At 36.1% G+C, this 12,527-nt stretch overlaps 1 protein-coding gene across 2 annotated transcripts in view; it reads right to left on the reverse strand.

Moving 5' to 3' along the window:
* Window positions 1–12,527, reverse strand: part of IBTK (inhibitor of Bruton tyrosine kinase) — an 88,631-nt gene that overhangs the window by 17,422 nt on the left and 58,682 nt on the right. For both annotated transcript variants that reach the window (XM_062186416.1, XM_062186415.1), the window contains exons 23-26: window positions 12,349–12,512; window positions 9,291–9,383; window positions 8,676–8,819; window positions 2,507–2,656 (exon numbers count right to left, since the gene is read on the reverse strand). In XM_062186416.1, the coding sequence (XP_062042400.1) occupies window positions 2,507–2,656; window positions 8,676–8,819; window positions 9,291–9,383; window positions 12,349–12,512 (551 nt within the window). The remainder of the gene's footprint in view (window positions 1–2,506; window positions 2,657–8,675; window positions 8,820–9,290; window positions 9,384–12,348; window positions 12,513–12,527) is intronic.

A 12,527-nucleotide genomic window follows, 5' to 3' on the forward strand; every position in this document is an offset into this window, starting at 1 on the left:
GCTATGAACATTTGATACTGTCACACACCCCTTCAATTCAAACTTCCAAAGCAGGGTAATGCATGCCTTCCAAATTAAAAACACTGATGTTATAGCACACTCTAGTGACCAACTATGAAAATACAGGTCCTTAATGTATTAAGAATCATGACAACTCTATCTGAAGAAAATTGAAAATTTTTCAAAATATAGTAATACCTAAACTACAAAAGCATTACATAAATGAATAATTTTCATATGTATCAAAGGAATACAACGTAACTCATTATACTAGAAACAAATCTTACTTGAAACAGAACTACAATTTAAATTCATTTATTCATTCAGTCATTCACAAAATAATCACTGACTACCTACCATGAGGCTCAATATACTGGAGGAAAATAAAAGAAAGAAATGGCAAAACCAGTGAAGAAAAATATAAAATATAAAAAGAAATGAGATGATCTATAATTGAACTTATCAAGTATGGTAAGTCATATAAAAAGTTCATGTTGTTGGCAATATGAAGGTCATTGCTGAACTTAGCTTAAAGTGTTTGAGTTTAGTAATATGGCTAAAAGGCAAAATGAATTAAAGAGTGGGAATTGACAGCTTCCTTGAGAAATGTGGCTGTGAAGGGGGGAGTGCAATTATTCAAATCAAGTATGGAGGGATTGATTTTCCCATCCAGACCACATAAGACAGACCCAAAACCAGATGGGAAGAAACTAGTAAAAGAAAAGACTGAATCTATTCAAGAACAGAATGGGATAATTAATAGCTTAAGTCCTCTGAAGTGGGAAAGTGTAAGATAAAAGCAGATGTATAGGTACGGCCATACATGGCAGGGATAATTTTTCTATTGCAAAACTAGAAAGGAGGATTAAGATGATGAATACAAACAGAGGCAGATTTATGTGACTCTCATTAGGAAAATAAAGAAGGTATATGTCTTGCTATTTAAAACCCTGGTCTACATGGGGCTGGTGTTGTAGAACAGTGAATTAAACCATGGGCGGCAAAGCCAGCATCTCACAGTAGAGTGACAGTTTGAGACCTTGCTGCTCTGCTTCTGATCCACCTTTCTGCTAAGGGGCCTAGGAAGGCCAGCAGAAGATGGCTCAAGTACTTGGACTCCTGCCACCCTGTAGGAGACCAGGATGGAGTTACTGGCTGTTGTCTCATCCTGACCCAAACCTGGCTGTTGCAGCCAATTGGGAAGTAAACCCCTGGATGGAAAATCTATTGCTTCCTCTCTGTTGCTCCACCTTTCAAATAAATAAATAAATCTAAAATAAGGAGGCCAACAATGATATTAAAAAAAGTCTAAACATTTCATCTAAACCACTACTTTCCAAGCAATGTTGTTAGAAGACTTTGACAGTTCCTCAGGAGCTGGGGTCAGAATGGGTAAGGTGAGGTTCAACTAGCATGGTTCCTAGTCTCTCTCCTTGTCTGAGTCATAAGTTCACCTTATCTGCATAGTATATTGGAATTGGACACAGATTTCATTTTATAAAGGGGACTTAAGATGAAAAAATTGTGTGACATAGAATTAAGAGATTTATCATTACATGACACAAAACATTATTCTGGTAACTAACATTTTAAATTATATTTCGTTTTGTCTAAAACATTTTAGTGATTAATATCTTTGGGAGATGTCATATTAGCGGAAACCAGGAAAAAAAGATCATTATTTAGTCAAGTGATTTAAAATATCTTCTTCCAACACTGGACTATCTAAAGTCTCAAGAATATTCCCTTAGGAACAATGACTAAGAAGAAACTTTATATGTCATGTTGGAGAAGCTATTTTTATTAAAATATTGCTTTTAAGTTATGGATAGATTTTTATGTTTCATGTAAGTATTTCAAATATGAAACATCTTTTTAGAATATATTGGACAGTTAAAATCACTTACAAAATGGCTATAGAAAATACTGGAAATAACAAAAGGTCCATCCGTAGACACAAGAATAAAGAGATGATGGTATATCCATACAATGAAAACTACCAATTAAATGCAATCAGCTATTGATACATTTAACAACATGCATAAACCTCAAAAAATTATACTGAGTAAAGGAACACATTTTTCAAAAGAATAACACTGAATGATTCTACTGAAATAAAACTCTTAAGAGATAGAAGCTATTCTATATTGACAGATGCAGCTTAGTAGTTGTTTGCAGAGAACGGGCAGGAGGAAAAATCTGATGATGATAGTGTTCACTATCTTGAATGCTGTGATGATCTCCCAAGTGTTATATATACATACTCCAAACTTCCAATTCCATACCTTAAATATATGTAGTTTGTTGTAAGACAAATTCCTCAATAAAATTGCCTCCATAAAAATAAAAGTGGACAGTGAGGTAATATACATGCTTATTTTAATTTTGAATGTAAAAGAATATACTAAAAAAAACTGCCTCATAAATTTTTTTATGATTATTTCAGAAAATAAAACCACCACAGAGTATCTTAAGACAGAAAATATATTGGGTTTAAGTTCATTACCTTACAATTTTTGATGCCTGAGAATATTCAATTCCTTTAATAGAAACTTTCTTGACATAATCTCCTAAACTATGTCCAGTAACAGATTTCTTTTCTTCTGGTAAGAAATCCCGGAATGACTTGGATGAAACTGTATGCAGAGAAGTAGTCCTGCAAAAGAAAGTGAAAATAATATAAAAAAAAATCTAAGAGAACCACCTTCCAAGGGCATGACCTCAGTGACCTAAAGACCTCTCATTTAGCCCACTTCCCAATTTACACAAATGATTCAGGCCTCCACCCTTAATCCAGAAACCATTAGCATTAATCAATTAACCATGAACAGAAGAATCTAGTAAAACAAACCAGCCTCATAAATTTTAACACTAGATGATTTTTTAACACAAAATCATAAACAATAATAACATCAACAATTTTTCTGGTCTAAATTTGATTTTTTTCCATGTTTAATTACATATAGAACAAAATGGCCATGTTCAGAAACAAACACAAATGTTAATCAATTAATCAAATAATATTGAAAAGAGTTAAATTTATAATTTGAAGCTGTAAATTCATACCAGATTAAGTTCATAAACTATTTTAGATCCCCTATAAAAAAGAAAGGGCTTCTAAAATCTTACATTTTATTTGAACAGCTAACATATCTATTTTTGACCAAACCATCGACTATACTTACAAAACACTTGCACACACATCATCTAATTTATCTTCCTAACTGTAATCCAGAAAGATAAATATTTCCATCACATCTAGTATGAAGAATAAAGCCAAAGTTTAGGCTCTTAATGACCATAGGATCACCAGAGATATAGCACAACTGGTATCTATACTAATTTTTATGACTTCAGATTTCATCATTTAAAAAAAAAAAAAGACTTCTTTTATTTACTTCAAAGACAGAGTGACAGAGAAGAAGACACACAGAGAGAAAGAAATATTCCATCTTCTAGTTCACTCCCCAAATGGCCACAATAGCCAAGGCTAAGCCAGGCTGAAGCCAGGAGCCTGGAACTGCATTTGAGGTCTCCCACATGGATGGTAGGAGCCTAAGTACTTGGGCCATCATCCATTGCTTTCCCAGGAGCATTAGCAGGCATCTTGATCTGAAGCTGAGCAGCCAGGAATCAAATTGGCACTATAACAGAAATACTGGTGTTGCAGGTTGAGGCTTAACCTGCTGCACCAGCACCAGAACTCATCCTTTGCCATCCATCTACCATTACCTTCAATAAGAAGTCAAGGCAACAACATACTTCTTATAAAGAGCCAAATATAAAATAGATAAGAGGAAATGATGACTAACACTTTATTTCCTTGGAATATGAACTAAGCATCTAGTCTTAAAAAATATAAAGCAGTTAAGAGGAAAATGATAATTAATACTTTATTTCATTAGTATATGAACTAAGCATCTAGTCTTAAAAAATATAAAAGAGATAAGAAAATGATGACTAATACTTTATTTCATTAGTATATGAACTAAGCATCTATTCATAAAAACAGTAGTTGAAAATTTTGACCACCTTTTCATTTACTCAGTAAATGTTAAACAATATAAACTGTCTTACAGATTTTTCTAAACGAAAACAAAAATCACTAAAAAGATATAATCATGTGAACATATCATAAATTGAGTTATAATTTATTCAAGTAAATAATAGTTAACATTTATTTATTAGATTACATGGTGTAGAAAGTGCTGTGCTAAAAATGTTCCATGTACTAACTTGGTTTAATCTTTACAGTCCTGGTGAGTAGTAGTATTAAACTCATTTTATGGGCAAGGATACTGAGACAGAGAAAGATTAAATAGTTGATTTAGATATTTAGAGTCACACTGCTATCAAGCAACAGAATCAAAATTTAGACTCAGGCAAAGCTCACTCCAGAACCCGGATTTAATCACTACATTACTTCATCCACATTTAAAAGTCATTTACCCTAGTAAATCTTATTTAATATGACAGAAATGGTCTCAATTTTTATTTATTGTCTTCATTTTATTTGAAAGGCAAAGACAGAGAAGAGGAGAGAGAGAGAATCAGAAAGAGATCTTCCACCTGCTGGTTCACTCCCCAAATGTCCACAACAATTGGGGTTGCAACAGGCCAAAACCAAGAACCCAGAGAGCTCAATCTGAGTCTTCTACATGGGAGGCAGGGACTCAATACCTGAACCATTACCTTTTACCTCCCAGGATGCACATTAGCAGGAAGCTGGATTAGAAGCAGCAGCAAGATTCAAACTCAACCACTTTGATATGGGATGTAGGCATCCCATGTGCTATGTCAAACACCTGTCCCCAAGAGAAGTCTTCTTTATAGATTTTTATCAAAAACATGATTTACTAAGCTATTCATGCTAAAAACATTTCTTTAAAAGGAACTAATTTGATGGACTTTTGTCACAAAAAAATCCCCAAAACCAATACATGCACAGAACATAAAAATCAAATATACATACAATAAACCCCTCCCCATTTCCTTCCCAACTCCCCTCCTCAAAAGCACACTTAGCTGAAAGTTTCTACTAAAAAACAAAGTAGTCAGGGTATAACTACAGACTACCTTTCATCAACTGAGAACACTCCAGGTAAATATTTTTGTAAGAAAACTCCCTGAACATTCCCCATAAGCAACTAATTTCTTTAAATGCAGAAACATCATAACCATTGTTATTAAAAGCATAAGCTGTCAGATCAATTCTAGTGGTTAATTTAGGGATTTCCTGATTTAAAAAGATTTATAGTCCAAAATGGTATCTTTTAAAGTTACTTAGGATAAAATCTCCTTAAGAATAAACATAGGGTAAGTATACAAATCACTTCTTCATTATTTGAACTAAAATAACAGAGAAAAGCCACTTATGAAGGGAGTTTGCTTTGGCTCACAGTTTGGAGGTTCAGGCCAAAATTGAGTGGCCCCTCAGCCTAGCATCTGGTAGAGACTGGCAATGGTAAAGCATGTGCAGAGGATCACATGGCGAGCCAGGATACAGAGCAGGCATGGCCAAACTCTGCTTATATAACCAACTCTCTCAAGAAAACCACCTTCCAAGGGCATGGCCTCCATGACCTAAAAACCTCCTACTAGGCCTCCCTCCCAATTACAAGTGAATCAAGCCTCTATCCTTCAGCCAGCCACTGTTAATATTAATCTCTTAATGATTAACATAAGACTTCAAGATTTCAACAGCTGCATGAGTGGGGAGTCAAATCTTGTGCAAATCAGAGCAGTAAGATATTTACAAAATATCTTAAACTCATATATATTTGCTAACCTATACCTATAAAATGTCTTATATAAACGTCTTTAAATAGGTTCGATTATTCTTTCCTCTGATTATGCCATAATTCCATACTGTGTTTGAATGTCCACAATTTTACTTTCCCAACTGAGAGGCTCTGGCTATTTTCTATCTTAGCAACCAAAGGACTTTACAAAGTATTCTGTAGACATTTGTGTCCACACAAAACTTAACCAGGATTTGTTCCTCATCTAAAGCAGTTCTGAAACTTTTGCTTTCAAGAGTAAAATCAGTTTACAATATATGTTAGCTCTAGATGGAAACTGGAAGAATTTACATTCATATATGAAGCCAGGTCACAAAGACTGCATTCTTCTACTCAAGATGATTTGTAAGAAATATTGTATTGTTTCTCCAAGTAAAATATTTGATAATGCAAAGTAGCCAAATCCCATATATCCTTGGTGTTTCCACATTAGACCTAAAATTCTACTAGTTAGAACTTCAATGCAAATAAAACAGGTATCTTAAATACTTTTCCATTGCCATACCTAACAGCAAGCACAAGGAATATAATTATATACTGGGAATTGTATAAGCAGGTAAATAAATGGTAACCAGATTAGGGAAAAATCCTACCACAACCATAAGCAGACTTAAGGATTAATTTGTAATTTGCAGACATCAACTTTAATATTAAGATAAATATAGTATAACAACATCTTCTAAAAGACTAAAAGGGCATCAGATAATTCTTCAGGTGAAGAATATATATCTTCATGAAATATTTTAAAGTTTATAGGTAAATCACTATAGTCATGAATCATTCTATAAATAAAATCTGTAAACTGGATTAAAATGCTTTTCCTACTTCTATTTTTCTCAGGAAGCTGCTACTATCAGGAAAAGTCCCTGGCAAAGTTTTCGACCTTAATGGGAGAAAGTCTTACTATATTCCACTAAGTTGCTTTAAGAAACCTGTCGGCTGCCTGGGCAACATAGCACAAACCACTGGCCAGGTTCAAGGGCAAACACAATTCTGTGGATTCCCTAGCTTCAGTGGTCATAGACAACTGACTGACCCTAGAACACCTACTTGATAAGGCTAAATATGCACAATGACTAATGAAACCTGTCATCCTTACATTATTTATGGAGACAGATATCAAAAGGATTTAAAATTAAGTAACTGGTTTTATGATTTTGGTATGGGAAGCCTGTTAGCTTCTGCCATCTGGGGAGCAATAAAAAATGATCTCCCTTCTTTGACATGGTTCCTTCCCTTATTCCTTCTAAGCCCAATTGCATTCTTCCAATAAAATCTGTCTCTTCCAGAATTCAATAGTTCCATACCGAAACAATTGTCATGTAGGGAATCCAACCATTGCCAATGGCTGGTGGCAGACCTCTAACTCCTCAAACAACATCTCTAGATCAGCCAGCCAGGGATCTGCATTCCCTGGGTAGGCCAATATGACAGCCCGACATAGCATCAAGAAGTGACAGATGCGGGGCTGGTGCTGTGGTGCAGTAGATTAATCCTCCGTCTGCAGCGCCGACGTTCCATATGGGCGCCGGGTTCTAGTCCTGGCTGTTCCACTTCTAATCTCTCCTGTGGCTTGGGAAAGCAATACAAGATGTCCCAAGCGCTTGGGCTCCTGTGCCCACGTGGGAGACCTGGAGGAAGCTCCTGATCAGCTCAGCTCTGGCCGTTGCAGCCAACTGGGGAGTGAGCCAGCAGATGGAAGACCTTTCTCTCTCTCTCCTTCTCACTATTTGTTAACTCTACCTCTCAAATAAATAAATAAATGTAAGTGACAGGTGGACCGTCCTCCCTTGACCTCCCATTAGGATTAAAGTAAAAAAATCTCCAAAGGGGGAAATGATATGGGCAGGTAAATCAGCTAACGGGACCTGAGGCTTGACAGCTGAAGTTGGCCACACAAAAATGCAGCCTGCAGTACTGACAGCACCTGTAGCTGACCTGCCTTGTGAAAGCCCCAGCCAACCTGTGTGGCAACGAGGCCCATGGCATGACAACAGCTACCGCTGGCATACTGCATGACAGCTCCAGCTGGCTCATGCAGAAGCCCTTGCCAGTAGACCCAACAGCCACGGTTGGCCCCTGCCTGACAGCCCAGCCCAGCCTGAGTGACAGTTGGTCTGCACTATCTAAACATCCTTTCTGTCACCACCCAAATCTCCCTTTCTGGGTACCTCTCAATCCATGCAACAGCAAGTCTTCCCACCACCTTCCATGTAGCAGAACTCACAAGTTCTGTAATGTTGGAAACTTAGAACCAGTGCCAGGTGGAAACACCCACTGTGGTTGCAGACTATGTCCACATGATGACCTTAGATCATTATAATGTCACAATACACTCCCATTATGTGCCTGATACCATGGTACATCCGAGATTTCCAAGAAGGCATGGAAATGGGTGGTACTCAAGCCCACATCTAAACTCAACCCCTTTTATATATTCAATTAAGCTACTCCCAGATACCACCCCCATGTATAAGGGACAGGGCATCCTAACCAGTATCTTAACTACTAGACCAAATACCCACCTGCTTATGGTATATATCTAATAAGAAAATAAGAAACTAAAATTATTTTAAATAACAGATAAACTAATTAGAATATCAAGAAAACATTATTCCATTTTTGAAAAATATAAAGACATTATGATTTTCAAATGTGGATGTAAAAACATCCAAAATTAAAACAAAAACAAAGAAAAAAATGAAGTCTTTGTTTCCCAAATTCCAATTTTTAACTTAAAAGCAAAGGAGGGAATAAAATATTTGAAAAGATTTTAGAAACACGGTGGGATATAGAGTAAGGTTCAAAAGTCAAGAAATAGCTTATAAGCTAATGTACAGATCTATGCTATCTTTAATAACAAAAAGAACATACCATGCATTCACTGGTTTGGGGGCTTTTGAAGGAGGAGTTAAAACTGTCTCCATGCTGTTCCCTCCTGCATTGTTTTCTTTGGTAGTCAGTGCAATCATTTTTCGTTGCTTCTGAGAAAGCTTAACTCCATGAGAAATCACTTTGCTAGAAATTAAATCAATTAGCATTAATTTCTGCTTAATGAAGGTTATAAATAATGATAATGTTTATTTATTTGAGATAATTTAATTGAATTAAAATAGTCACAAGTTTCAGCAGTGACAATATCAGAGTATTCAATCAATGCTCAAGTATGAATTCTCTGACATATCCTACTTTCAAGAGGAGCTTGCACAAGGCTTATATCTTCAGCTATTCTTTAGAAATGGTCACAATGATCATTTTAGAGGTTAAGTTTTGGTATGTAACACTACATTTCACAAGAGCTGGTCTATCATCTTGACTTAATCATTAGCAAATACTTAAGAAATAAAGGCTAAATTATCTAGAAAAAGACTTATAGTTAACTATAACATAAAACACAGAAAAATAGTAGCAGAGATACAAGTAGGTCTGTACATTTCTTTGGGGCAAAAAATACAACACAGTCTTCTTTTGAATGAGTTTATAACCAACCCCAAATTTGATTTTGGTGTAGCTCCACATTTTTGTCTACTTTCTTCTATTTCCATGATGGTTCTGAGATCCACGACAGGAGGGCTGACAGGACTAAAAGACATAAGAAAGTTACTTTATAAAGTATTCATTTACCTAGAAAGCTCAACTCCCAAACTACACTGAAACTAAATTTAAAGAGTTATTTATTTATTTGAAAGGCAGAGTTACAAAGAGGCAAAGAGAAAGAGAAACAGAGAGGTCTTCCATATGCTGGATCACTCCCCAAATGGCTGCAGTGGCCAGAGCTGAGCTGATCTGAACCAAGGAGCCAGGAGCTTCTTCCAGGTCTCCCTGGACCCAAGGGGTCCAGGGGCCCAAGGACTTGGGCCATCTTCTGCTGCTTTCCCAGGCCACACCAGAGAGCTGGAAGTGGAGTAGCCAGGACTTGAACCAGGACTTTACCTACTACACCACAGTGCTAGCTCCCCCAAAAATTCTTTTTACTGCTAATATTAAAAAAACAGACACTTAACAGAAAATCTTATAGAGGCTCAATAATATTAGAGATCCTTATAAGGAGCTGTACCTTAATCACCCACCCAAAAATTTTATCATTTTTAGAAATAAATGATAATATATCATTTTTAGATTTAAAAAATTAAATTTTCATTTAAATAAATGAAAATAAATCATTTTAGATAACAAATTTATGATATAAATAAAGCCTATGATATGGTTAAAAACAAGTCATAAAGAGTAAACTGATTCTTTTATTCTCTCTTATGAAAAAAGAAATTATACTTATATATTCCTGCTAGATAACACTTTAGAGAGAATGTAGAAGTACTTGTATATGTATTAATATTGTAAATGCTTAGTACACAGTGCTAAGTACTTTGTCAGTAGGCATTCTGCTGAAAGAAAAGAAAACCTACACTGAAGACTTTATACCAAGTTCTTATTAAAACATATTTTAAATGAATTCCCAAGGAAAGCATTTGGTACAGCAGTTTTGTTGTTTTGTTGTTGTTGTTATATATGTATAAATGCCTTGCTTTCGTTGCTTTTTGTTTCTTTTTCAAATTTTTTAAAAATTTTATTTAAGGTACACAAACTTCAGGCATTTCACATACATAAATTTAGTTAGGAACATAGCAATTCTTTCCCCCCTAACTTCCTTCCCACCCGCACTCCCCCCCTTCTTCCTCTTGCCTCTCCTATTCCCATTCTTATTTTTTACAAAGATCTATTATCAGTTAATTTTATACTCGTAAGATTAGCCCGCACTGTGGCATGTAAAGCAAGGCCAACAACTGTGACGCTGGCATTCCATGTGGGTGCTGGTTCATGTCCTGCCTACTCCACTTCCAATCCAGCTCCCTGCTGGTGGCCTTGGAAAAGCAGCAGAAGATGGTCCAAGTACTTGAGACCTTGCCACCCATGTGGGAGACCTGGATGAAGCTCTTGGCTTTGGCCAACACTGGACATTGTAGCCACTTGGGGAGTGAACCAGCAGATGGAGGATCTCTCTCTCTCTCTCTTTCACTCCGTAACTCTTTCAATATTTTAAAAAATATATTTATTTATTTACTTGAAAGTCAGAGTTAGTGAGGGGCAGAGGCAGAGACAGAGAGAGAAGCCTTCCATCTGCTAGTTTATTCCACAAATGTCAGCAATGGCAGGAGATGAGATGAGCCGATACAATGCCGGGAGCCAGGAGCTGCTTCTGGGTTTCCCACACAGGTGCAGGGGCCCAAGGACTTGGGCCATCTTCTATTGCTTTCCCAGGCCATAGCAGAGAGCTGGATTGGAAGTGGAACAGCTGGGACCTGAACCAGCACCCATATGGGATGCCAGCACTGCAGGCAGTGGCTTTACCCGCTACGCCATGGCACCAACCCCAATAAATAAATCTTAAAAAGAAAAAAAAAAAGATGTCATGTGGGAGGCCTGCATCCCATATCCGAGTCCCTGAGTTTATCTGTGATCTACTTCTAATCCAGTTTTCTACTAATGGATGCCCTGGCTGAAGTACTCAGGTCCCTGTCACACATGCTGGAGACCTGGACTGGGTTCTAGGCTCCTGGTTTTGGCCTCACCCAACCTACAGGCATTTGAGGAGTGAACCAGCAGATGGAAAATCCCTCTGTGTTTATGTGTATATGTGAGCATGTGAGCCAGTGTGTTTCTGTTCTCTCTGCCTTTCAATTAATTAAATATTGAAAAAAAATTTTTTTAAATATATCTCCAACATTAGTAATTCAAAGATGCCAGATTTGCCCACAAATTATGTTCCAATTTGTTCACTCATAAAGGCAAAAATTTGAGATTTATTTATGAACTACCTAGCCAATGAAGCAATACAAACTGGAGTATAATATCATAGCCTTTGTTTCAACTGAGTAAAATACAGTATATTTCATGAGGATTATACAAAGTGCTCTGATAACAGTATCAGAAGTCCAATAACAGTCTTCATCCTGTTACAAGCCACAGCTGGCACATAAAGATGAAGAACAAGCTCATGAGGCACTACGAAAGAACAAACACTACATCCTAATTACTTGTCTTCCTTCATCTGGATTTTACAAATGAGAGAAAAAAGTGTGTAAAATACAGGCAAGTTAAAAAGGGCAGTGTAACATTAACTAAATATCCTATGAAAATTAACAGAATAACAATACCATTTGTGAGATTTTAAAAATCCCTGCAAGTACTACAAAAGATACATTAATTCTACAAATGAGAAAATGCTTTTCTTGAGTAGAGGTTTCAAATATATATTACCTAAAAAAATGACTAATGTAAACACACACACATATACATATCATTTATTTATATTCACACATATTTTTATATGTATATTACTTATTTATATATAAAAATACAGCATTTGCTACTATTCACTGATGATAATACAAAGGCAACTAAGCAATTTATATGCATCTAGGGAATTTTTTTGTGTATCAGAAATCTATGAGTATATTAATATTTTTCTGATGTTCATCATTGTTTCATTTAACTAAAAATAAATATTTTTCAGACTAACAAACACAGAAAAAAATGAAAACCATACCTGAAAGAGCCAGTAACCCAACTGGAAGAGCTTGTATTATCAATTCTGTAACTGGGAATGGGCTGTGGGGCAGATATTTTAAGTCCTGGTGACTTTTCCCCTGGTTTAAGATTTTCCCTAAAATGAGTAGCAGGTATACCATTAACATATGGTTTAACTTTCCCCTGGAGGAAGGAAAA

The sequence above is a fragment of the Lepus europaeus genome, chromosome 3, assembly GCF_033115175.1.
Source record: "Lepus europaeus isolate LE1 chromosome 3, mLepTim1.pri, whole genome shotgun sequence".
In the NCBI taxonomy this organism is placed as follows: domain Eukaryota; kingdom Metazoa; phylum Chordata; class Mammalia; order Lagomorpha; family Leporidae; genus Lepus; species Lepus europaeus.